Raw genomic sequence first — 25,330 nt, forward strand, 5'->3', positions numbered from 1 at the left:
GATGGACCTCTGCTGGGAGACTGGGAGCCTACTGGGCGCTAGGGACTGCAGGGCTCTGTCTGACATCAGGCTGGAAGTTGTTTGGCGAAGCCCAGCTCTAAACATAGCTGTTCCCACACTATGGCAGGAATAGAACTAGTGGCTCCAGAGCCCGGCCCACGCACTTGTCAAGGAGCAGGACAGCTCAGCGCCTCGGCACCTGGCAGGGGAAGGGGGCTAGGCAGCAGGATTTCCCAGCCTCCCCCCACCCACCCACCCCCGCTGTTCCCTTGGCTCTCAATGCATTGACGTTGTGCTTCACTTCTCTCCTCAGCTCCTGTTCCTCTCTAGAGGAAGGTTTGTTTGGGCTGAGCTGCATGCAGGCCTGCGGACTCCCTGGATGGGGTGTGTGTGTGAGAAACTTCCAAAACTGTTCATGTACATCTTTCCTGGCAAAGGTTCCATACTTGTCCTCATATTCTCAAAGGGGGCTGTAGGGATGCAAGGAAGGTGAAGCCCTCAGGGGCACTGGGAGCAGGGCTAGGCTGGCAGCTGGGCACTGTCTGGCCACCCAGAGCCTGCGGCCCCCTTTCACTGCACGGGACAACTCTGTGGGCTGAGCTGCAGGTAGCCACCACAGTCAGCAGTTTGGGCGTTGGAAATGAACTGACGAGCAAGGTGAGAAATGCAGGTTACAGGCAAAGAAAATCAGCTGATAATGGTGTTAAGAAAAGAGAACCTGAGGTTTAAAGGGAAAAAGTGAGCTGGGCAGGGGGAAGGAGAAGGGTTGGAAATAAATGTGACCTGGCCTTCTCACTCCATTTCAGGTCTCCCCACTCTCCCTCATGGTTGATGTTATTCCTTCACCTCAACCACTGTAACTGCCCAAAGAAGAGGGTTGTTTGTGTTTAAACTGGTGGTACAATTTCTGAGAAAAGGGAAAGTGAGAGCATTTGATGGTTCAAAGCAGCTTCAGGGAAGAGGGCAGGGCACTTCCTTAATCTGACATTTGAAGTGCCTTTCACCCAGAGGAGGGCATCTCACCCAGAGCAGGACACCCCACCTGAGGGACTGGCAGGAGGGAAGGTGCACATCTGCTGGGAAGCAGCATGGAGAAGACCGAGGTTAGAATCACCCCTGGCACGGATGCTCTGGCTGCCGGCCAGGATGACAGGGCAGGGGACCCATCTGACTCAGGTTACCTGCTCTTTGGGTATCAGTTCCAATAGTAAGGAGATACCTCATGTTACAAAACAACGCAAGTCATGTTACAAAACAAAACCCTCCACCTGCTTGTCTGCCAGGTGAGCTGCTTCTGCCTGGACTCCTAGTGGCCCCGAAATAGTCCGGCGGAGAGGCTGTCTACAGTACCTAGACCTTTCCAGCCTCAAAGTGGTTTGATGGCCACAGGCTAAAATTAATAGTCTCTAAAGTTTAGATAGTTAAGAGACCAGTCTATTACGGCTTCTAAAAGAAATTGGTGTCTTGTGAGGTCACTGCTGTGCTTCCACTTGTGGGACCACTCGGATGACAGAACCCAGGGCGGAATGACTCATGTCTGAGCCTGTATGGCCAACACACAACAATGCCACTCTCCAATGGATTCTCTGACGTTTTTAATTTGTTCTGGTAATAAAACTAACATGACATAAGGACATAAGCCCTCTAGCTAGACAAGACATTATGGCCTTTGGAGGGAGCACCAAGGCAGCTGGCAGGAGGCAGTGAGCTGGATTCTTGGGAGGAAAGAAATGCACTACACGGATGAACCATGGGTGTCAGAGCCTAAGCAGTCACAGGGACAAGGACGAACGGCCCCAGCCTGAACCTGGGGCTTACAAAGAGAAAAATACCTTTCCCTCCAGTCACTAGAGAGAGATCAGAGGGGAGGGAGAGCAGGTTGCTTATTGCTTGCCCCTCCATGGACCGACCTACAGGATCTGAGCACAGGAAAAGAACGGAATTTGGCAGGTAGGAGAGCAAGAGTGGGCAGAGGAAGTCACACAGGTCCCTATGTCAATGAGTTAAACCCTGGGTTTGAACTTCAGCCCCCAGGGCCAGAACAGCATCTCTTCCTTCTGAAGAGACCCCTCGAGCATCCAGGGCTGAGAATGTCAGCTTTCTGGCCTCTCGCAATCCCTGACTGTTGGGATTCCCTGGTGTCTCAGAAGCCCTGGAGCAGTTTCTCTCCAGGAATTTCTTTCCCAGTCAGTAAGCAGGCAACTCTCCTGGCAGAAATGTCCTTTCTCCCCAATCTGCACCCAGAAGGGTGGGAATGTGGTCAGCCCTCAGGAAGGGCCCCTGCAGGCTCACATGTCCCCTGCTGGGAAATGCACCTTCTTCAGAGGCTCAGAACTCCCAGTCATCCACCTCCAACTCTTCCATGTTTGTTACTAGGCCGAAGATGCCACTGTGGTCCTGAGACTGGCTGCCCTCAAAATTGATGATGGGGGTGACAGGACGAAGTAACTCAGGCAAAGCCTCTGAGGCGCGTCGCTTGATCTAGGGGAGGAGAGAGAGCTGAGGGTGGAACTTGTTGCTCCGGGTCCCAGGACACCATGGGGGCAAGGAACCATGCATGTGCTAGTGACAGTTGGGCCTTGGAGTCCAGAGTCTCTATGAGGGAGAGGAAGGAGCAGCGCCTTAATTTAGGGGCCTTCAGAAAATGGTCATTTCTCTCACTCAAAGAGAGGAGAAGATACCTAAAACCCCAATGCTAAAGGGATTGAGCGGGGGCGGGGTTAGACTCACAGGCAAGAAAAATCAGGGAACCTTGGCAAAGTGCTTGCTACTGTACCTGCTTGAAAAAAGAATGGTTCAGGAGGGTGCTGGCACTTGGTCTGCAGAGAAAGAGGGAGACCAACATCACCCGAGCCCCAGATTTCCCAAATCCTGCTGCATACACCTTACCCACAAGACCCCTCTACTTCTTCCCTCAGCTCCCCAACAAACAGAGCTACTCAGGCTGGCTTCTTAGCAAACCGCCAGGCTGACCCCTCTTGCTGTGGGGACTCCTCAGGGGAACCCAGACTTCTACAGGGCAGAGGCACCCCCTCAAGCTCTGCCTTCACCTCCAGCCCAGCGGACATACCTTACGTCGGGGTTGCGCTGAAGGCACTGCTCCACAAAGTGGTGGAAGTGGGGGGAAAAAGTGCGGTAATAGGGGTGGGGGGGCGAGTCGCCATTGGAGGTCCTGGGGGTGCTGGTGGCCAGGCTGTCGCTCAGGCCAGAGTTGGCAGCTGAGCGCAAGGTGCTCATAGTCAGCTCCTCAGCGGGGATGGTGCTCGTGTCCAACAGGCAGGGCACTGTGCCATTCAGCTTCTCCAGCAGCATCTGCAGATGACAGAGCCAGGCCTGGGCTGGAGGGGGGCCCCGGGGAGACCCATAGCGCTGCTTCACAAAGACACTTTTCCCAGCATATAAATGTGATTGGGGGGGAGGAAAAACAGGAGTAGAATAAGTAACTTTTCCAAAGGCATGCTGACCACTGGCTTGGCAGCCACACCTGAGGTAGGCCACACTGAAGAAGAGGAGAGGGACTACAAAAAAGTGCCCCCCTTCTCCATGGCTGGAAGAGGGGTATACAATCTCCTCTACCCTTAACTGCAGAGTCCTCTCCCGAGGATGAAGGCAGCAGCCGGGTTACTTTCTTTGAGGCCCAGCCCCGATTTGCCAAGCCCAGGTGGGACTGAGGGGGTCCATTAGGCAGCACCTGCAGTGTCACTGTGAGTTGTCGCTGTCACAGGCTGCACAGGAGCCGTGTGCCCAGGGGCAGGCCAAGCTTGGGCAGCTGTTTGAAAGCCCTCGGACTCAGCACGTGTAAAACTGGCCCCATCTTGGTGATCACTGTCCAAGTCCCTGGGAATTGTTCTGTCCAAGCCAGAAACCTGGAAATTGCTCTAGAGCTTTGATACTATGGTAACCACTAGCCACAAGTGGCTACTTATATTTGTTACTTTAAATTAGGTTTAGAACTCAGCTCCTCAGTCTCACTGGCCACATTTGAAGTGCCTAAGTGGCTACTCCTGGCTAGTAGCTACATACTGGAGTGCAGAGGAAGAACATTTGCATCATCTCAGAAAGTTCTACTGGATAACGCTGTTTCTGGATCTGTACCGCTCATTCACCTTAAACAGCCTTTTGACGCTTTCCTGAGCATCTGTCACTGTTTTATGGAGGTCTTCTAGATTCCTCACCTAGATTTCCACACCTTCCTAACCAGTCTACCAGATCTAATCCGCCTGCTAGTGATCTTTCTAAAACATATTTCTGATGTTATCGCTCGTGTGCTTAAAAGCCTAGCAATTCCCCACATGCTTTGGGACAGGAAGCCAATGCCCTGGCGTGGCACAAAGCCCTCCATGACGTGCCTTTGCTTCCTCCTCCAGCCACATCGCCCAGTGCCCCACCCCCATGCACCTTTACTTCAGCCGTGTACCACTACTGGCTATCGCCCCGATCCTGGGTCTCTGCACATGCTGGTCCCTCCGCCTAAGAATTTCCTCTGGTTCCCATTCTTCAGTTAACTCCTATTTGCCTTCAGGATTCAAGTGTCACTTGCTCACAGAAGCCTCCCTGGGCCCCCTGCTCTAGAGAGTTCCCCTCTGGCCATTCTAGCTGCCCTCCTCCACACAGGGCAAGCAGTCTGTGGGTTCAAGGGAGAGGCTCACTCAGAGCCTGCAAGCCCACCTGCACTCCCTCCCAGTTCGAGATCGTGTTCTAGGTACGTGGGACCCAGGCAACCTTGCCCCAGTGATCACGTCCACTGTTTGGACTTCAGAAGGCCTGGAGAGCCTCTTCCCTGGGTCTATCTCCCAAGGGTTTACAATGCCACTGGCTGTGTACGCCTGGGGGTGGTCAAAGGGCAGTCATGTAAGGGACACGGACAAAAGTCTGAGAATCTAAATTAGAAACTGGCTTTCCACATATATTTATCACAGTAGGAGGACAGAACATATTTTATACATTTACAAAAATCTGTGAGCTTGATGTATACATTTTAAATAGACCTGGTGTGGGGGCCTCCATTTGCATGCCTGCTCCAGGCCCTGCAATCATTAGCAGTGGGCCTGCTCCTGAGCGCCCTTCCCCAGGCTCCATGGGCTCCATTTCCACAGCAGTTATCACAGCAAAGTAAACAGTTATACAACCATCTCCCCACTGGGTGGGGCTCATGAAGGAAAGGATTGTGTCTTTCATCTGAGTAACCCAGCCCAGTGTTCTGAGTGGCAGGTACTCAACAAGCACGTGTAGAAGGCAGGCAGGCAGACAGGCAAAAGGGAAACCACTGGGCTGCAGGCTCACCTGGGTGGCAGGCATATCCTTAAAGGGGACATGGCCATTGGCCAGCTCACAGGCTGCGATTCCCACACTGTAGATGTCAGATTTGGCATCATAACCCTGAAGATTCTAGTTTGGGAGAAAAAAGCCACAGATTACTCCATCTGTAGCCTTGGTGTTGGTTCTTAGAAAAACAAGGGGGTGGAGCAAACCCTGAAGAGAGGTTAAGAATGCCTGTCCCCAAATCAGGGCCAGCTGCTAAGACTTTTCCTTGCCTACATTACCGAAGAGCAGCTGCTATTTGAGAAGGACTGGCTGTTGGGTGATGGTATGGAACCAGCAGGAAGCAGCGCGGCCCCATGCTCGCACTTAGTGCAGGAATGGAGAGAGCACCACCTCTTTCCCAAAGGCTCACTTCCCCTAAGATGGGATGATCTCTGAAGGGAGCCAAAGTCGACAGGTCGGGACCCCATAGAGAGGGGTACTTCTTAACCTGCAAGGAGCACAAAGTGCCCAGGCCGAGAAGCCGAGAAGCCGCCCGGGTCTACCTGCCAACAGGTACCCTTCTTCCACACAGAAGCAGAGAGCACCCCCATCCCAGGGAATTCCTGAAGCCGCCCTTGGCAAATCCTGAGGTGGTGGGATGGGGTCTTCGGGACCCAGTACAGACCTGCTGGAGGACTTCCGGGCTGAGCCAGGGCAGAACCTTGATACTGTACTTGGGAAAGTCGTGGACCACACGCTGCCGCTGCCCATGGCTGATCATGCTGAGATTGCTGCGTAAACCAGACAGGTAGACCTTCCCGTCCGCGGAGATCAGGATGTGGCTGGCTTTGACACTCCTGGGGGGGGGGGGCGGGGTTTCAGGGCCGCAGGAGCCCCGCACACCACAAACCTTTGGTCCTCGCACACTAGATCCAGTCAGCTCCCCCCGGCAGTGTGTGTGTGTGTGTGAGATACATGTATACAAACATTATATACTTATTTTTATAGTTTAAAACATACACAAAAAGGAGGATATAGCACGACCCCATGTACATACCACAAGATTTTAAAACTTATTTCTATTTTGTTATAGTTCTCTTTTATGCTGACCACTGCTTCCCCTACTACCCACTAACATTAATCTGTATTGTTTGTTCTTGTAAAATGTATCATTGTTCTGTATGCATACACGTTCAATTTACCTAAAGCTACACTGTGTTATACATCCCATTCTTCCTTTTGCTCTCAGTGCCATGTTTTCAAGACCCATTCCTGTTGCCCTCTATAAACATCCCATCTTTGCTTCTAATTGCCACCTATACTCCGGGGTGGGATCTAACAGTTTTACTCATACATTCTTCCAGGAAGGCTGTGGGGACAGAGCCAGGAGAGCAGTTTCCAGGCTCTCGGCCTCACATGGAAAGGTGCTGGTTTGGGTAGTAGATGGCCATCAGCTGTGACTAGTTGGCCGTCAGCTGTTACCGGTTAGCCATTGGCCACTGATATAACTGCCGTGGCTGCCCTAGCAGGCGTGGATTGCAGTTAGCAAGTGAGGTTGGTTGGCAGAGAAGTGGGCGGCAGGTTGCGAATCGTGTGGCTCCTGCTTCCTGTGTCTCCAACCCAGCCGCCAGCGAGACTATAGTGGTGTGACTCCCCTACCTATGGCTCCGTGGGTGTTCCTCACCATATCCTGAGTTCTTAGGCGGGGAGCGGGACCGGAGACCCCGCATGCCACCCCGCGTGACAAAGGGATACTTATACTGTCTCCTACCATGAATATGAACAATGACACATACATGTCTCCTGATGGGCCTGTGTGAGGGCTTCTTTGGGGTGTACAGCCAGTGGCAGCATTGATGGTCCCAGTTTCACGTGACCTGAATGGCTGCCTCAGGCCACCTGCCACTATATGGACAAGAGACCCTACTCTCTCACCACACTGGGCCTCGCCCAGCCTCCAAATTACACCATTCTCTGGTGTATAAGGTGACATCCGCCTGTTTTAATTTGCTTTTCTGATTACTGCTAGACTTGAGTGTCTGTTCAGATGACTGTTGCTCTTTTATTAAGTTCATATCCTTTGCTCATTTTTCCATTGCTTAGCTCTCCTTTCCTTGTTGATTCACAAGATTTCCTTGTTACCTATCTCCCGTGTGTTTTAGACGACGCTAACGTCTTCTACACTGTCACCCATTTCTTAACTTTGTTCAAAGAGTCCTGTATTGGAGAGAAAGCTTCAATCTTGATAGAATCAAATCCATCAACTTTTTCTCTTATGTGTTGTGCTTCCAATATTTAGAAGTCCTCCTATACCTTAGATCACAAAAGTATTTCCTCACATTTCCTTCTAAGTTTGTAGTTTGACAGCTGACCTTTAGGCCTTTAATGCATCTGAAGAGCTCCTTTGTATGTGGAGTTAGGCAGGGGTCCAGTTTTATTATCTTCCCTACCGTGACCCGCTTTTCCTCACACCATCTGCTAAGTAACCTGTCTCTTCCCCAGCCTCTCAGCATAGGGCTGACTCTGGGGATCACACACCAGTTTGTCCCAAGGAAGGGAGGTATCGGGGTGCAGGGTTCATGTCAGATGTTCCTCTCACACAAAGCTCAGGACCAAGCTGCTCAGTAAAGAGAAAATCAGCAGCTTCAGCTCTGACAGGAAAAGTGCTCTGTCCACCCACTCAGAGGCGAGGCACTCCTGAGCTTTGATTTAGACTCGGCTTCACTAACTTCCATCAACCTTCCGCCGTTAATCGAGCCCATAGGCACAGACCCCGGCTCTAGGGAAGGGTGAGGAGCCTGAGAACGCACCTGTGTACGTGGCCCATGTGGTGGACGTAGTCTAGGGCCTTGAGCACCCCCTGCAGGATGTAAGCGATGGCCAGCTCATTCATGCCATCCATGAAGTGTGTACAGATGAGATCCTTCGCAGAACCTGAAGAAAAGCATTGTCGGCAGATAGGGAAGGCTAATGGGGCAGCACATGAGCCAGCAGACAACAGAGCTCCTAGACCCCATCTCCACCAGGACCCCTTTCCCGCTCACCATAGGCCATGAATGATGTGACAATCCACAGCTCGTTGTCTGCAATAAAGGTGGCTCGATATGGCAGGATGTTGGGATGGTTGAAGAGTTTAGAGACATGAAGCTCCCCCTGAAAGCAATGGTAAACTGAAGTCAGAACCAAGGGGCACTGAGGGATGACACTCATCGGGAAGGTGGCAGCATGAATAACACGTGGACCTAGTACGTTCTGGGTGCTCTAAGCAGGTGCCCTCCAGCCGGAGAGAAAGCAGGCTGTGTTCTCTCTACAGAGAAGCCAGCATTGCTTTGCCAACTTCTGCCAGTCTGGCTCTGCCAGCCAATCCCAGAGAGCCTCCAGGGACAACCCCGCCAACAGGGAAACTGCTAACACAGCACAGGGCCCCAGCTTGCCCATCAGAGGTGATGGAAACAAGCTGTTGGTTGAAGACATGAAGTTCTAAGTTTAGCTCAACTTCAAGGGTCAAGAAATAGAACGACTCTTTAAGATTAAAAAAAAAAAGTTTTCCTCTCTAAAGGAAAACGTTGCAATCAACAGAAACAAGGGAAGAAAGTACTTAAAGAACAAATGACAACTACTAAACATTAGAAGATATTTCTACAGCAATCTCAGATTGAGAGATAGAGCTCTTCCTTAGGAGTAGCTGCAGAAAGTGTAAGACCTACAGAATTTAAAAATAAACTTGGACAAAACATGTGAAAAAAATTGGACAAAAGAACAGAAACTCAAGGATCCCGGCCTCTGGGATGTGAGCTAAGGCCAAACAGGCAGTACCTGCTACTTGTCTGTCCACTGCTCTTACAGAATGAGGAGAAGAATCAGAAAGTCCAGCGTGCTCTAGAACAAACTTAGGTGTGTTCTTTCCAAATAACTAATTAAGGACTGACTTTCTGTCCCATCCTCAGAACTACCCGCAAAACTACTCTGAACATGTGAAGTGGTATTAGAGCACCGTCATAAGCATGAATTCTGAAAAACATCGCGAATGAAAACGTGGGAGGGGCTGCAACTAACGGAACTACAAATACGCTGCCCCAGGTCCTAGCCCGACGGGGTTCCCAGTGCATGCCCACAGGGACAGCAGTCCCCAGCCAGTGACTAGACCTGCGGTCTCTCCCAGTTGAACAAAAGGGCAGCTACCTGCTTCTCCAATAAAAAGGAACCTCAGGCAAATAGGACGCTAAGAGCCGGAAGCTGTCCACCCACAGCAGGGCCGGTGCCCCACGCCTGGAACAGGATTGCCTGGGTTTGAATCCTGCCTCTGCCACTTACTCGTGAGTGCAACCATGGGCAAGTTACTTGGCCTCTCTTAATAATAAATAAACGAGGCCCAGGAGTCTTTGGAGAAGAGGGGAACACAAATTGGGCTGAGCGGCATTCCAGAACCCTTAGTGCAAAATGCCCAAGATTCTTCATTGAGAGCTTCCGTAACTTCTTGGCTTGGTCTACTTTCATTTCCTGCAAGCTACTTTCAAGAGGCAGATGTAAGAGATGCCTTGTAATTAGTACTGGAACTGAGCGCCCACTCTGCAAGGCTCACATTTGAACTGTATTACCTGCAAGAACGTCACCATCTCATTGGAACAAGCTTCGAGGTTAATTCTTCGAACGGTCACATACTCTCCCGTGGGTCTGTACCTTGCTAGATTCACTGTCATCAAGTCCTCAAATCCTTTGCCTGAAAGAAAAGAGGGGGGCATACACAAGGACACCAGCAACAAAGGTTTTCTTCCTTAAAGAAACTTGATTTAAAAAGAAAATTCAAGTGAAAACTTTCACGACTATTACTTTCCATGGCTGACATTTCTTGACTTTTCTCCTATCAGTTGCTTCCCAGCCAACCATTCAGACTGACTATATGGCCCAGGACACCAGAAGTGTTAACAAAAAGACAAAAATTGCAAAAGAGATCCTTTCCTGATAACATCACCTCTTTCCCATACTTGGAAGAAAAGCGGCAGAGTCCCACAGAAGCCAGTCCTGTCGCTACTATTCCTGTAACTAGCTGACAGCCTCTGGTACACATTCCTGTGGAGATGCTGGGAGAGCCGCAGGGGTCCCTGGGAGCATGAAAATCATGACAGCCCTGGCCATTACCTATGATGGTGAGGAGCTCATAACAGCCTCCCTCCGGCAGGAAGCTACTCATGATCTCCTGCTTAGAGAAGGACGCTATCGACTCTGAGCTCGCCTCATTGGCCTAAAGAAAAAAGAAAAATAGGTTAGTGAGAGAAAATTGGGGGTGGGATGGGAGTGGGGAGGTGGTAATTCAGACCCATGAGGAGACTGGCATCGAAAGAAACGGAAATTCTGACTCGGGGGCAAAGAACTAGGGCCAGCATTCTTTAACGAGAAACGTAAAGTAAAACATCAGGTGCTCAATGTGGGAATAGCTCTAGTATCAGAGCAAGGAAGTGTCAGCGCTGTCTACAAATGGGTGGGGGACAAGGGCCAGTTCCAGGCAACTGTTGATTTGCTTGTCCTTTCCAACAACTGGCTCATTTGCTAAAAACGATGCAATTCTTACTTGGGGAAAGCCTGTCTGCAGAAGGCACGTTTAGCAAAGAGAACGGGGACGGAGAAGTGGAGGGTTCTCTTGCATTTCTTGCTACGCTGGAGTCCTATTTTTAAGGTCCTGCCTACAAGATGCCAAAGGTGAAATGCTGAATCTTGCTATAGGGAAAATGTGTCCATAAGCAACATTTGGCAAACCAAGACCCCAGACCAATCATTCTCTGGTATTTCCAAGGGAAGCAAGAAAACAGCCAACACACTGGGCTGCAGACGAGGAACAGAGCTGTCGGTCTCAGCCATCATCCCAGGGAGCCAAAGTGACCACTGCCTCATTCCTGCCCATTCATGCTGCAGACAAAGCTAGATACCAGCCATTTAGGATGTGGGCGTCACACTTCTGGCTTTTGAGGTCCTGAAGGAAAGTGCCCAGCAAAATACATGGCAGACCAATAACTCTTCCTTCAGTTGAATAGGCCCAGTTTCCTTCTTCCAGACCTAAATTTATTTGTATGACTTACGGACTGTGTAGTTTTCTTTCTGAGTATTTTTCTTTCTTTTGGATCCTCTTTCTTTGGATGTGTGTCTAACTGAAATGGAGAATCTTAGGCAGCTCACATGCTGCATTCATTGAACCTGACCTCTAGTCAGGAAAAGGTCTTTGTGAACACATGAAAGGCTCTTGGCTCAATACTAACCAGAAGAGTGTGAGCTGAGAACGTTCTGACATGGTCGTACCACCTTGTTGGGAATCCCTGATGTTTCAAGCACATCTGGGTTTAAAACAATTGATGCTGCCAATGGGGAAAGAAACCAAGTGGGGTTCTGCCTCTCGTACCACGTAGTGACAATAAGACGACTTAGTCAAGCAAGATTGAGTTTTGTCAGCAAATCATATTTCTAATTGAATCAATTTTTATATTTCTAAGATTCATCCATACTGTTTTATTTAGCCACATTGTACCCCCATATTGTATAATATTCATTGTGAACATATCTCACCATTCCAATGGTGATGGACTTTTTGGGTTGTTTTTTAGTTTTGCTATTCCGAACTGTGCTATTAGAAACATGTTTAAATGTGTCTCTTGATGCAAATATGTAAGTTACTCTAGAGCTTAAACCCAGGAGTGGAACTGCTACGTCACAGCGTATACGAACAACTGACTTTACGAGATAAGGCCAAGTTGTTTTCCAAACTGGCTATACCAATTTGTACTCCCTCCAGCAAGTATGTTCTCATTGAGCCATCTTTTCCCCAAACTTGGTGTACTCAGACTTAATTTTGGCCAATCTCATTGTGACTTTGATTAACATCTCCATGGTGGTTAATGACGTCGAGCACCTTTTCATATATTTGTTGGCCATTTGGGTTTTCTCCAAGGTGAAAATGCTTCTTTCTGTCTCCTGTTCATTTTTGTATAGAGTTGTTTTAATGCAGGATTTCCCCAAACTAGGCCCCAGAGAACACTGAAACTGGCAGTTAATGCATGAAAAAAGTTTATGTGTCTGATTAAGTTAGAAAATGCAGTGTACTCTCATGGAGAATCACAAGGTGTACTTGCATATTAAAGGCTTCGAGAAGTTCTGTAGTAAGGGACTTGTTCAGCTTTGTTTAACCTAGCATTTACCAAAGATACATGTCCAGAGTAACCTTTTGTGCTTAACATCTGTTAAATTTCGGGAAGGGCTATTATAAGGAAAATGTATGGTGTAATGTGGAGACCAGAGGCTTAGGGGCCAGACAGAGACAGAACTTGAGCTCAGGTCAATCACATGTTCTGTGACCTTGATCAAATTACTCTAACCTCTTGGGTTCCCCCGTTATCTCATCAGTGGAATAATTCCCACTTCATAGGAGTGTTGTTACCGTTAAATGAGATAAAACACGTAAAGAGCGAGAGCTGCCTGGTGTATCACAGGTATTCAATAAATGGGAATCCTATTCTTCTCTTCCCTCTTTCACTATCTACGTTTTGGTCACTCTCCTGCTCAACAAATAAGATGGAACAGAGAAAACAGGGAATCCTAAGCAGAGCTTGATCGATACTTAAGGTTGGTTTGATTTGGGTTTTTATACTTGTTTGTGTTTTCAAATGCTCTGGAAACAAATTCTAGGATCATTTAATAACCACTGTAGCTTCTGGAAACTATCTTATACTGGTTATGACATGCCTCACAGGTGTCTCAGACAGGTGAGAGCTACGTGACCAAGGGACCAAATGGAGCACAAAGCTTTAACCAAGAACTCTAGACTGGCGACGCCCCATCATTTAGCATTTACAAGCTGCATGCTAAGTTAATCTTAAAGAGTCCCATCTTCTTGACCCTTATACCTGCAAGCCCCTGAACCTATTCTTGCTCTGCAGATCCTGTGTTCTCAAGTCCTAATTTACTCCTCAATAAAAGCAGTGTCACCAGTTAATACAAACCCACGGGGTTGCTTTCAGACCCAGCTCCCTACTCTGGCCTGGGAGTACCCACGTGCTCTGGCCGCTGCCTGCTTCTCTGACTTCATCTCATACCACCCTCCCCCGACCCATAACCATTGAGGCTCCAGTCCTACTTGTTTGGGACACTCCTGCCCTACTTCTCCCCTGCCCCTGCCACTTTCTCAAGGCGGTTTCCTCCTTATCACTGAGGTCTCAACTTAAATGTCATTTATTCACTGAAGACTCTGTCCAGCCAAAGTAATGTAGGTTCCTAGTACTTTATTAGTCATCTTGCTTGACTTTCTTCTCAGTAGGGATCAGTGCAGTTTACTTATCTATCCCCTGTCTTCTCTACTAGAATGCAGGCCCCTTGAGGGCACGGACCTTGTCCATCTTGCTCACTGATGTATTCCCCAGTGTCTACACCAATCCTGGCACATACTTAAAAAAAGTCATGTAAGCAAAGTGTGACCTGAGGGGGTTTTCTGCCTGTTGTCTCGTCATTCCCGTGGGCTGAAGAGGAGAGTAGAGTCAACGTATAATACCAGCCAGTTCCATTGGAGACAGGGTTCAATGTCACGGTCTACACTGGAAATGCTGGCCCTCACACGACACATCCACTAGGGGGACTTTATAGATCAGAATCTGATACCTGCATGTGAGAAAGTACAGCAGGTTTTCGAATAACATTGTTTTGTTCATCATCGTTTCGTTATAACGTTGATGAGATAGATGCTGTAGGAATTAACTCTTGTTTATATATAGCCTATGGTGAAACTGGTTTCGTTACGTGTCACTTCGCTTAGTCACAGAACCTATCGGCAGCGTTAAGTGAGGATTTACTATACTGCAGTTTTCAGCAGGTAACAATATGGCCCCCATGAGGACACATCTAGAGCTACTTTGTATTTGAAGGTCTTCTCTCCTCTGATCTCCAGGCAAACTCCTTAATGTTTCTCTAATTTGAATATGACAGACAGCTGAAGTTCTGAGATTAAAATATTTACTGTATGCATTTTAAATAACTCCCTTTGGAAAAACTACAGCTAGATACTGTTTTATTGTCTCTGTTCCCTCTTCCTTGCTAGGAGTGCATATAAGACATACTGTCTGCCAGGCTACACACTAAAGACATACTCTTGTTGAGCCAAGTTGGGAATGATTCATTAATCTACTGAAGTGATTAGTTAATAATTTGACAAATATTTCTACTGTCACTGTTGACTACAGAAAACTACTCAAAAATTTTAGAAAATGAAATTCTTTAGGTAGTTTGGAATATGAGTTCTTGGGCAATCTGAATTGCATGAAATGAACTAGTCTAGTGGTTGCTGCGTCCCCTCTACCATTCTGTCCCCAACCCACTGGAAATGGTCCTAAAATGGCAGCTTTCTACTTTGTGGATGTTTTATAGGTCTGGACTCAGAGAGAAACCGACCTTTACTGAGGAAAACAGACGAACAAACAAAGGTGATATTTTGAAAGAAGAGGTCTGCTCTGATATTGCCCCAAGAAAGGCAGGTTAATTCATTGTATTGTTTCAGATTTAGAAAAGGTCAAAATTCAGGTGAAAAGAATGAAATATTTAGTCCATTCTCTTTAAACACAGCATGGTATAGTTTTATTAGTACAATGTATAATCTCAAATTGCCTAGGAAAAGAAACTAATTTTATCAAAGCCTTTTCTCAGTTTCCCACACCATGAAAGCATTTTATTCATTTTGAATCATTTGAAAAATACATAATATCTGATATCCATAAAATACTGATACCCAGAAATGACCACAAAATGAAAACTTTTGTTTCAAGGAGTTCAAAACAAAATATAATAAAGCACATGAAGACAGTAATATGAAATGCTTCCAAACAAACACATTCAACCTCCCACAGGTTTCACACAGGATAACTTTTGGTACAACACCAACAGCCGTGACAATATAAAAATGATACATAATTGGCATTGTATTCTGGAAAAATAACCTAACTGATATTACATGTTTTTGGTCTCCTGACTGGAAAATATTTGGATCTGAGAAAGAGGGACTCCTGCCTGACTAGCCGGCTATCTAAGCACAGCCAAAGCTTTACTCTGAGAAATTCCTAGTCAACATCATCACCCTTCATTCACTCGGGGGCTGCCTGCAAAGATGCAAATGTCTGTCATCTGAAAGGAGTAGGAAGTCTATTTAGAAAAGGCTTCTTACCCACTGTCTTTATAAGACACTGATTCACATAATCAAAAATAGCTTGGTACACTGCATGTCTGGTGTTATTTCCTTAGGTAAAATAAACTACAAGAGTAGGAAGCAGGGCAAGAGTCTTGCAGCTTTTGCCAATTAAAAAAAAAACACATTTTCTGTATTGAACTTTTTAATTTGGGGTTTTGTGTTTAAGGTTAAGATTTTGGAGGTTCTGCCTTATAATCTAGACAGAGATCTGTGTCATCTCTGTGGACTGAAATCTATTATTAATAGACTAAGGATGGAGAATTGAGTATCACTAGCCACTAAACAATAACCACCTTTGTGATTGTTGCAACTTTTTCCTTTATTTGGAAGGGGTGGTGGGTGATCGGTAGGTTAGGAAGGAGAGGAGACCTTTATCCCCAGGACAGACAAAAAGTGCCTAAGACTTTTTCAGTTTTCAAAGTACACATCAAAATCTTTCCAGGGTGAAACCTGAATTTCCACCGGTAGAAGGATTACACTTCACATAAAGCTCAATGACAGAGAAGCAGAAACTTAAAATGATACGGCCAACAAAACACACAAATTTTCACGAGAAGTCATTGCCATGCAACGGCCATAGTGCTAGGGCCTAGAAAGTCACTTACTTTTCTCCGAGTGTCAGCCGGAGGCTGCTCTGGAGTAGAGAAATTGATCGTTGGCATTTTGTTTTGAGTAGAAGACACACGCACATTCAGAACAGCAAGTATTACACTTAGGACTACGTTTATTAATGGAAACCACTTAATAGTCATCGCAGTGAAAAGCGCCTGCTGTGCTATACATCAACACAGACACACACAGACACACACAGAGATCCACAGTAAAAATGCTGCAGGTGGGTGGGGTTCTAAACATGAATCTATGGCTCTTAACAGCTTGGCAAGGCTACTATTCTATGGGGATTCTTTGCTGAGCATAATTCAACTGCTCTAATTCTGGTCATACATTTACTTTTCATTAGCACACAATGTTATTAGGTTGGTGCAAAAGTAATTGCGGTTTAAAAGATTAAAAATTGCAAAAACCGCAATTACTTTTGCACCAACCTAGTACTTTTAATAGGCTGGGTTCAGAGTTTTATACTATGAATAATTCATTATAAAGTTATAGTGATGGTTGGCTATTTCCCATGGAGTGCAGAGACTAGAAAACAGGTTTTTAAAAAATAGACAAAAAAGTTTTAATACAGCAACATGTATATATGGGACTATGACCCACTTGGTTCTCCAGTCAGACACATGCTATTCTGAATGCACACAAAGCAAAAGCTTTGGGGCCCTCTGCTACTCTTGGTGAAAAGGAATGAAGGACAACTGAAACAACTTTCTGCTCTTCAGTCGGACAATTTCTGTATCTGTGCTTTGATTTTCTCCATTCTTGAAAAGCGATAAAAATCATCAAAGTAAGATTTTTAACTGTAAAGTATTGGAGTACATTTCTAAAAATCTTAAATTGGTTTTACAATTTAAGAGCATCCAACTGCATTGCTAGAGTATACTGGCTGCAGAGTCAGGTAGCCTCAATTTATCAAAATAAGATTTTTTTGGGGCCTTGGACATCAGTTTTCTGGTACACAAATGGCAGGAGCAGTTGTTTAAGACCATCTGTCACAGGTAAGAGCCAGGTGAATAAATGAAAGGAAATCAAACCCGATCTTCCAGAGTAGAAGGCAAATTCCAAGTTGTTTAAAACTTGGAAATATGTACTTCATCAAGCTGTAAACAATACACAGAACAATTTCTTCATCCTCCTCAGATCAGAGACTAGGAAATTGTCAAAAGATAGCCAGAGATCCTACACTCAGGACACTGAAACCAAAATCCATTAGTTTAATTCACATGTACTGGCATATTTTTAACTAATTATAAACTGGACATCCAACTCAATTTCCAATGTCAATGTTTACTTTTAAACCATTGTATTCCCATTAATGATGGGAAGAAATAGAGAACAGGATCAGGATATAGGATTTTTGTTCCATTAGCCTTTCCTCCGTTGTACAGCTAATTTTTGTTCTTTATGACTCAAACAAAAATAACTCAGCATTTTTCTAAACTCTCATTTGTCTAAAGTACAACACTGACAGAATTCACGAATACTACTACTCCAGAAGTTTGTTGAGCAGCATTAGAGAAAATAAATTAATAGGCACCACCTAGTAATTAACAAGTTTGAGTTTTCGATTACTAAAGCCTACCTGGGGGTATTCTGGGTCAGTCAACCAACTCATTCAATCTGATAACCTGTTTCTTGAGCTACAGGTGCCAAAGAGAGTATCTTGAGGTCGAGGCACAGAGAATGGGGCTCTACTACTATTATTTTTATAGAAAACAATTTTATTTATTGAAGGTTAAGATCACAGTTCCCAAAAAGGCTCAATATGAAACAGCCAAAGGAGGATACCTGGGCATGATAAACCTCAAAGTTGCAAACCTACTTTACTTCTAAAATCAACAGTATTTTTTTCCAATCGGAAGTTAATATTTTTGTCTTGACAATTTTTTTTCCTTAGTTCTCTTAAGTCTCATAATTTCTAACATGAAAAGATGACTCAACTAGATTAATCAGTAAAACCAGAACTTTTATATCATTGCTGCCTTTGTCCTGACTATAATTTTATTTTTAAAATCTCCAAGGATAAAGACTGTTAAACACTTAGTTGTTTTTTTCCCCTTTAAGAATATGTATTTCAACTGGACAAATACTTAGAAGAAATACATGTGCCTTCAAGTACATACTAGCTTTCTAACTATACAGACAGGCCAAGGACAACTGCCACATTAGTCCTCAAATCTTTGGGAAACCATGGATTCAAAAAGGAGCCAAATAAATATAACAACTGTAGTTTACACTTGCCCTTAGAATTGCTAATTTCTATAAATTGCTTTTGTCAACAAGAGTAGTGCGATTTACCCTGAAGTGATGGCTAAATGCCATTACTGTACTTACCTCCAAATAGTTCCAAATCTCTTAAGCCCTCAACAATGAACTTTTCCGAGACCCACCGCTAAAGAGGAAAACCCCAAAGAGAATTAGTATTTCTTCCAAGCCACAAAAAATTAGCTATTAGTCATTAGGCAGACAAACAAAAACACAACTACAAAAACAGAATCATGCAGTACAGTTAAGATATCGTCCTACAGAAAAGTTTTGAAAAGAATCTTAGATTTAAATCAACTGAAAACAATAGATTAATTCCTGTCTCTATTCCTCTTTGCCTAATTTGATGAATGATTCTTAAACCTGACAGATGAAAAACACGCAGTACCGGCCCTAATAATGAAAGTTTTTGTCCTTCCTATACATGAAATTACCTTTTGGTTCTGTCTTACTCATTCCATGGCTGTCTATTATAGAAGCTTAGGACCATGAATGCCAATTTGGAAAATATTACTGGAATTCACAACACAGAAAACGGAAGAAACAGTGGTTTTTCACAAAGCTCTAGTAGTTAGTAAAAGGAAAATGCAAGCTGCAAGTTCTTTCTTCCACTAGGATTTCTAAAGAATCACTGCTTACATTTTTTTTTACCAAGTTTACAAGGCCCAAACTAGCATGAACAATCTATGGTTCACTTTACTGGCCTATTTCAAATGGGTATTGGATTTCCATCAGACTGTAAGTGGTCTGGTTTCACCTGAGTCAGACTAGGTTGAAATAGAAAAGAAGCTCATATTTAAAAGCAATGGAATCAAGATTGTATTTCACTTTAAGGACTGGTGTTAAAGTTTGGCGTGGGGACATTCTTTCCATGGGGCAGAGTTCAGCCTAAGGAGAGATTCAGTTTTTCCTCGTAATTAACAGTGTTGTCTACTCTTTCCAATATAAATTGTTCTTATACATAAACATAAGAAAAAAGATTAGGTAACATTCAGAAATAAGTTGCATAATATGGATTATGAATCGGAACTATAACATCATTCTCTGTCCTTCTCTATGTCAATTTTTTTCCAAATTAAAAGAACAAATAGCACCGTAAATTAAAAACTTGATATAAAAAAATCATGCAGTGTACCACAAAATATTTAAAAAAAACCCCACAAATTGTGCCATTTTAATATTTAAAGAAAGTGGTATGTTCATAATGTTTCACAGGACTTATACATTATTCCAAGACTTTTAAAATAATTACTACTGCATTCAGAAAATAAGTACTTGATAATAAATGAAATAAGATACTCTTTTATGAAATCACGGAAGCTTGTAAAGAAGCTAAAGTCAGTATTTCATTTGTTCTTGAGGTAATTTTAGCTGGTGAAGTTTTCAGGTATAAAATTTTTCATGGTTAAAAAGTCTTCCATTAAAACCTATGACTATATTTGGGAAAGTGTTCCAATCATTAGAATTTGATGCAGATTTTTAAAACACACAAACTCACTGAAATTACACAGGAAAAGGACAGATCTTTAGCAGTTGCATATCTACACATTCACCTCATTTAATGTTGAATGACTGATAGTCACAAAATAAGCCATCTTGTTTCTTCTCTATCAGACAAGCTGGGCGATGTATTGTGTGTGTCTGGTCAACCTCTGCCTGCAAGCTCTTTTCTCAGGAGTAGAGGCTGCACTACCTGCCTCACTTCCCACACCCCTCACTTCTGTATGATTCTGAGTATCACATAAAAAACCACCTACAGTATCTGCCAAAACACACTGCTTTTCAGAAAATGAAAATAGTAAAGCCAGAAGAATAGAAACACTCACCCTAATTCGCTCTGGTTTACTTACAAGAAAAGACATGAGTTCCTAATGTGTAGACCTATTTCAATTTCAAAAACTTAAACCTAAAAGGAAAATAGAAACAGGTTGAGTTAGTCAAATCTCCTTTTTTAGAAATATCTTTTGATTAACAAAAACTTCCTACAAGTCCACTATTCAAAGCACTGTACTAAACCTAAAAGGTGCTCGATACTAAAGATCTGTTTAGAGAAACTTTCCTTGATGATAAACATAGATGTACTTAGGCGAAGTACATTCTGAAATACTGCAATCTCTGTAAGGAAAGTTTATTATATGGTTTTCTTCTTTAATTTTTAAATTTCTGTTGGCCCAACCCCCCACTGACCCTTTCCCAGAAGCAATTACCTTCAATTCTTTTGGCTGTTTAACCTTTTAATCACCATTCTTAAATAATGTTTATATGGCCCTGACTTATTCATTTTGGACATTCATCTACTAACTTCCTACCATGGTAAATGAAGACTAAGGGCCCCTGCATCACCTGCCTGCACTCTACCTTCCTGCCTTCAACATAGTCCTGGCATAATTTTTGGTTAAATCAATAATCCATCTTTACATTACTTTGACTGTGCAAACATGCTTCATAGCTGAGATAATAGGTAAAGATGACCATGTCTTCTTTCTCTACACCCATTTTTTCCCCAAAAGTTAATAATTGCCTCATTTTTTCACTTCCTTGGTTTGCCATGTAGCAATACCAAGTGTTACCAAGGATATCAATCAACTGGAACTCTCACCCATTGCTGGTGGGAATGTTAAAATAGTTTAATCGTTTATGACCCAATAGTGCTACTCCTAGATAATCTAAAAAAAAAAAAAAAAGGAAACATATGTTCACATAGACTTGTGCATAAATATTCATGATAGCATTATTCACAATAGCCCTAAATTGGAAACAATCCAAACGTCTACCAACTGGTAAGTATATAAACAAAATGTGGTATACACACCAGTGGAATACTACTCAACAATAAAAAGGAACTACTGCTACCGTGTTTCCCCGAAAATAAGACATAACCAGAAAATAAGCCCTAGCATGATTTTTCAAGATGACATCCCCTGAACAGAAGCCCTAATGCATCTTTTCAAGCAAAATTTAATATAAGACCCGCTCTTATTTTCAGGGAAACACGGTAGATGCAACAATATCACATTAAATGAAAGAAGTCACACAAATCTACATATTGTTTCCATTTACATGAAATTCTAGAGCAAGTTAAATGTTGTGACAGAAAGATCACTGGTTGCCTGGGATCAAGGATGAGATGAGGGACCAACTTCAAAGAGATGAGAACTTTCAGGGGTGAGAGAAATAAATATTCCATATCTTAACTGGGTCGTGGATGCAGGACTCTATCTGGCAAAACGCAACAAACTACACTTAAGATAGGTGTATTTTATTGTAGGTAAATTATGTCTCAATAAAGTTGATTTAAAAAGTAAAACGACTAAAATAAGTACTTAGAAATGCTTTTTAAGAATCTAGAAAGAAAATCTGCCGTATTTCCCTTTTTTTTGGAGGTGTGCTTGTGAGGAGTTATGGTAGTGATATAGCAATGGGGGTGGGACTTAATTCGGTCCATAGAGTTCTAGGAATCCTTAGAACTGCTTCAGAGAAATTCAGAGAAGCCTCCTGCCCACCGTGTTGAGAATCATGTATGCTGCCATGAAATAGTAAAAATATAGATTGAATTTGAAAAAAAAAGGTAGAATATACAGTTTAATAATATGCAAAAGAAATTTAAGAGGAAACAAGGTTCATATCCATATGCAGTCTACAAGAGAAAGAGACTATTAATGTAGATGAGAGATGAATTTTATCTACAGAAAGAATTGTCTATGCTCTGGGAAAATATTGGAAATAGAAAGTAAAGCCAATTGCAAAACACTGCATAAACTAATGCAACTGCCCATTTGGAGAGACCTAAGAACTGGCTCTCGGCTGCCACATCTACAGCTTCATTAATGATCTGAACCATTGGTTCCAAAACCAGGATGTGTTTCAAATTAACTCGTGTAGTTCTAAAAAGTAAAAACCTATGGATACCTGAACGCCTACCTTCAAAAATTTTAATTCAGCAGGTGTGGAGATACACAAGCACAAATGGGCAACTCCTTATGGAGTTCAGCGAAGGGGAAGATTACTGTAATGGGTGGACCAGGATAGTTTCATGAAGGGGTGGGGCTCGAATGTCAAATAGGATTTAGAATGGGAATTCCAAGCATAAAATAGTATTAGCCAGTGATAATTTAGTGCTTACTTTGTCTGCTCCACAGGTGTATCTCCGTTTCTAGAATAGTGCCTACAACATAGTAGGTACACAGTAATATTGAATGGCTGGCTGACCAAATGTGCTGAGGAGTGTGTCAGCATTTTGCATATATTCTCCAGTTAACGTGAAGCGGTTACAGAAGCAGAACTCCACATATATGAGAGCAATGAATGGGTCTTAAATGCATGCTCGAGTATGGATTTTATTCAGCAGGCAATAGAAAGCCACTGTAGGTTTTGAACAGGGGACAAACACAAAACGGTGGTATAAGGTAGTGTCTCTCAAACTTTACTGTGCATGCAAATCACTTGAGCATCTTGTTAAAATGCATTTTGATTCAGAAGGTCTCAAGTGGGGCCTGGTGCTTCTAACAAGCTCCCAGATTATGGCAGTGCTGCTGATCTGTGGACCATCATATTGACTAACGTTTCAGAAGCCCTGTTCTAAGGAACACAGAAGAGGTATTAATTTGCAAAGGGATGGGAGAAGGAGACATGGAAATAATCCAGAGAAAGGAATGCCAATTAGAATACAATTAGAGTGGAACCATATTTTTGGTGATAAGAGCCTGTGGCAGAGGGAATGTTAAGAAATGGATGGGGAAAAAAAAAAAAAAAAGAAATGGATGGGGGAGAAAAACAAAGAAATTTTGTTTAGTTAGTAAGGACACAGTAAATCTCTAGCCCATCCTCTACCCTTTAGAGGAAAAGCTTTTACAAACTCCTGGATATAAGGTTATCTAGTTTGCTTGAAAATGTCCCATCCCAGAGACTACCTTATCCATCTCACTACCTTATCATCAGCTCTGATGACTCCAATGTGTGTGTGTTTTGTCTCCAAGTAACTGGGAAAAGAATAGTGTGTCAACCACAAAACAGGAAAGCTCAGAGGTGGAAGTGGTTTTGGTGGAAAGATGAGCTCAAAGTTTTAAATCATATCGCAGTTGAGAAAACAGTTACATATTCCAAGTGGAAATACATACATAGCATTTAGTTTAAAAAGTTAAGACTGATGCTCGAGAGAGAGGTTAGAGATGACTATGTGTAGTTGGGAGTTAGCAGCTAAAGCAATACAAGTGATGGAAATTCACTGAAGGAGAAAAGGGTGAGAGAAAATCAGCAGGCTGGGAGGCGAGCTTTTGGGTCCATAGCAATGGCTGAATAGGATCCTGGCCTGAGACACGTAATCAGGTAAGCTTTGGTTTCTTCTACTGTCAGGGACAAGAACACAGTCTTGGGTGTCTCTAGAAAGTATGAATCAGTCAATGCAGAATTGTCTTATGCTGCCAATACGTACTGGAATATGGTTCTACTTGAACAGATTCTACGATAATAAAAGGAGCAATTCGAAAGGCTTATCCTCTTTGGGGGAAGTCCAGTTGGGAAACGAAAGGATATCTGAGCAGAAGGCTAGACAAGTAAGTTAGTTCTCCATCTCCCGAAAACTTGAACAATTTTATTTAACCACTCCCCTTCCCCGGTGTTCACTTCCCTACCGTCAACACCCCCTCCCCCCCGCCATCTCCTCCCCAAATCTGTGGGCACTTAACCATTCTTGGAAAACAAGACAGTTAGGAGCTCTTTGTTGTGTCTGATTCACGGAGTCACCTAGGTTTCTGTCCTTAAGGGGGCTTGATCCGCTGCCTGTCCAGCCTGGGATGAGATGGGAATGGGAAGGGGGCGGGAAGCACTGGGAGGTGCCGCCTCTTCGCTACAGCAGGACAAATTGACACCTGGGCCTCAGGTACGCCACCTGGAAGTTGGGGGGTGGGGTGGAGGAGAAGGGGCGGGAAGCAGGAGCTTGCCTCTCCCGCCTAGCAACTCCGCTCTTGGGTCTCCCCGCCAGGCCCAAGCCTATTCTGCTTTCCGGCTGCAAGCCCTCATTGCGGGAATCGAGGACTCGCGTGAAAAGGGGGCCGTGGAGGGCGAGGGGGGAGAGCCGGGATGGCCTCTCGGAGGAAGGCCCGCCCCGAGGAGATGAAATCGGCGTCAGGGAGAGGAGGGACTGATCCCTGGAGCGCAGCAGGCGGCCCCGCCAGTCCGGTACCTGGTCCTGGAGTTAGCACGAAGTCCCGACCCCGTCTCAGCTCCGCCTCCTCAGTTTATAACCTCGCCGCAGCCCGGCCGGTTGCTGGGGGGGAGGTACGCAACGTGCCATGCGCAGTTAGAGGGACCCCGGGAGAGCTGGGGGCGAGTTCCGCCCCGCCCCGGAGAGGACGAGGAAGCTCCGCCCCGCCCCGCCCCGATGGGGAAGCTCCGCCCCGCCCCGCCCCGCCCCGCCCCGATGGGGAAGCTCCGCCCCGCCCCGATGGGGAAGCTCCGCCCCCGTCCTCCCGGCCCTCTCTGTTGGGGAAGCTCTGTCTGACTTTCCCGTCGCTTCGGTTGCCGCGGGCACCCCAGCAGCGGCAGCGCGGAGGTGCGGTTCTCCGGGTGTTGAGTTTTTATTCCGCGCAGCGCGTACCAGACAGCATTCCGTTTCCCACGGAAGGGACTCGTTTCCCCAAGTGTGTGGAAGCCAAAGACCTAGTTTGTGGGTGAGCACTGCAGGGTTCGAAAAGGACTCCCCAGAGCCTTCGCCCCCGCAGCAGGAAGGAAGTAGATGATTTCGATACTGAAGAGTCAAGGGGACTAGAGTAAGGCTAACCAACACTGGCTGCTGACTTGGCTACTTTGAGGATTTTATTTTCATTTCGTGCGGTAGGACTTCAATGGGAAAAAACCTGTCGCGCCCTTTTCATTGAATACATCTCAAACGCCCCTCACTTTGGCCTCTCCCGCACTAAACTGACAAGTGCTAAGGGGAAACTCACCTCTCTGCTTCAGGTTACTTCTCTGTACAAGGAAGAAAATAGCTCAATT

General features: G+C 44.8%; 1 protein-coding gene across 8 annotated transcripts; it reads right to left on the minus strand.

The window, feature by feature from the left end:
- Window positions 1-1,578: 1,578 nt before the first annotated feature.
- On the minus strand, window positions 1,579-24,715 carry STRADA (STE20 related adaptor alpha). Of its 8 annotated transcripts, none has more exons than XM_081029591.1 (13): window positions 24,519-24,715; window positions 20,164-20,243; window positions 18,407-18,464; window positions 16,063-16,091; window positions 10,384-10,486; window positions 9,843-9,964; window positions 8,289-8,397; window positions 8,055-8,178; window positions 5,930-6,101; window positions 5,284-5,388; window positions 3,071-3,312; window positions 2,777-2,819; window positions 1,579-2,481 (listed from the first exon to the last, which is right to left on the minus strand). In XM_081029591.1, exons 2-13 carry the CDS (start codon window positions 20,197-20,199, stop codon window positions 2,329-2,331), a joined length of 1,296 nt encoding a protein of 431 aa, XP_080885717.1. In that variant the 5' UTR covers window positions 20,200-20,243; window positions 24,519-24,715; the 3' UTR covers window positions 1,579-2,328. The 8 variants fall into 8 exon arrangements, with proteins under 8 accessions (XP_080885717.1, XP_080885718.1, XP_080885716.1 ...); XM_081029592.1 differs by having other exon boundaries at window positions 20,188-20,243; window positions 24,519-24,633; XM_081029595.1 differs by lacking the exon at window positions 16,063-16,091 and having other exon boundaries at window positions 1,580-2,481; window positions 24,519-24,593.
- Window positions 24,716-25,330: the final 615 nt, after the last annotated feature.

This window comes from Rhinolophus hipposideros, assembly GCF_964194185.1.
Source record: "Rhinolophus hipposideros genome assembly, chromosome: 20".
Classification (NCBI taxonomy): Eukaryota; Metazoa; Chordata; class Mammalia; order Chiroptera; family Rhinolophidae; genus Rhinolophus; species Rhinolophus hipposideros.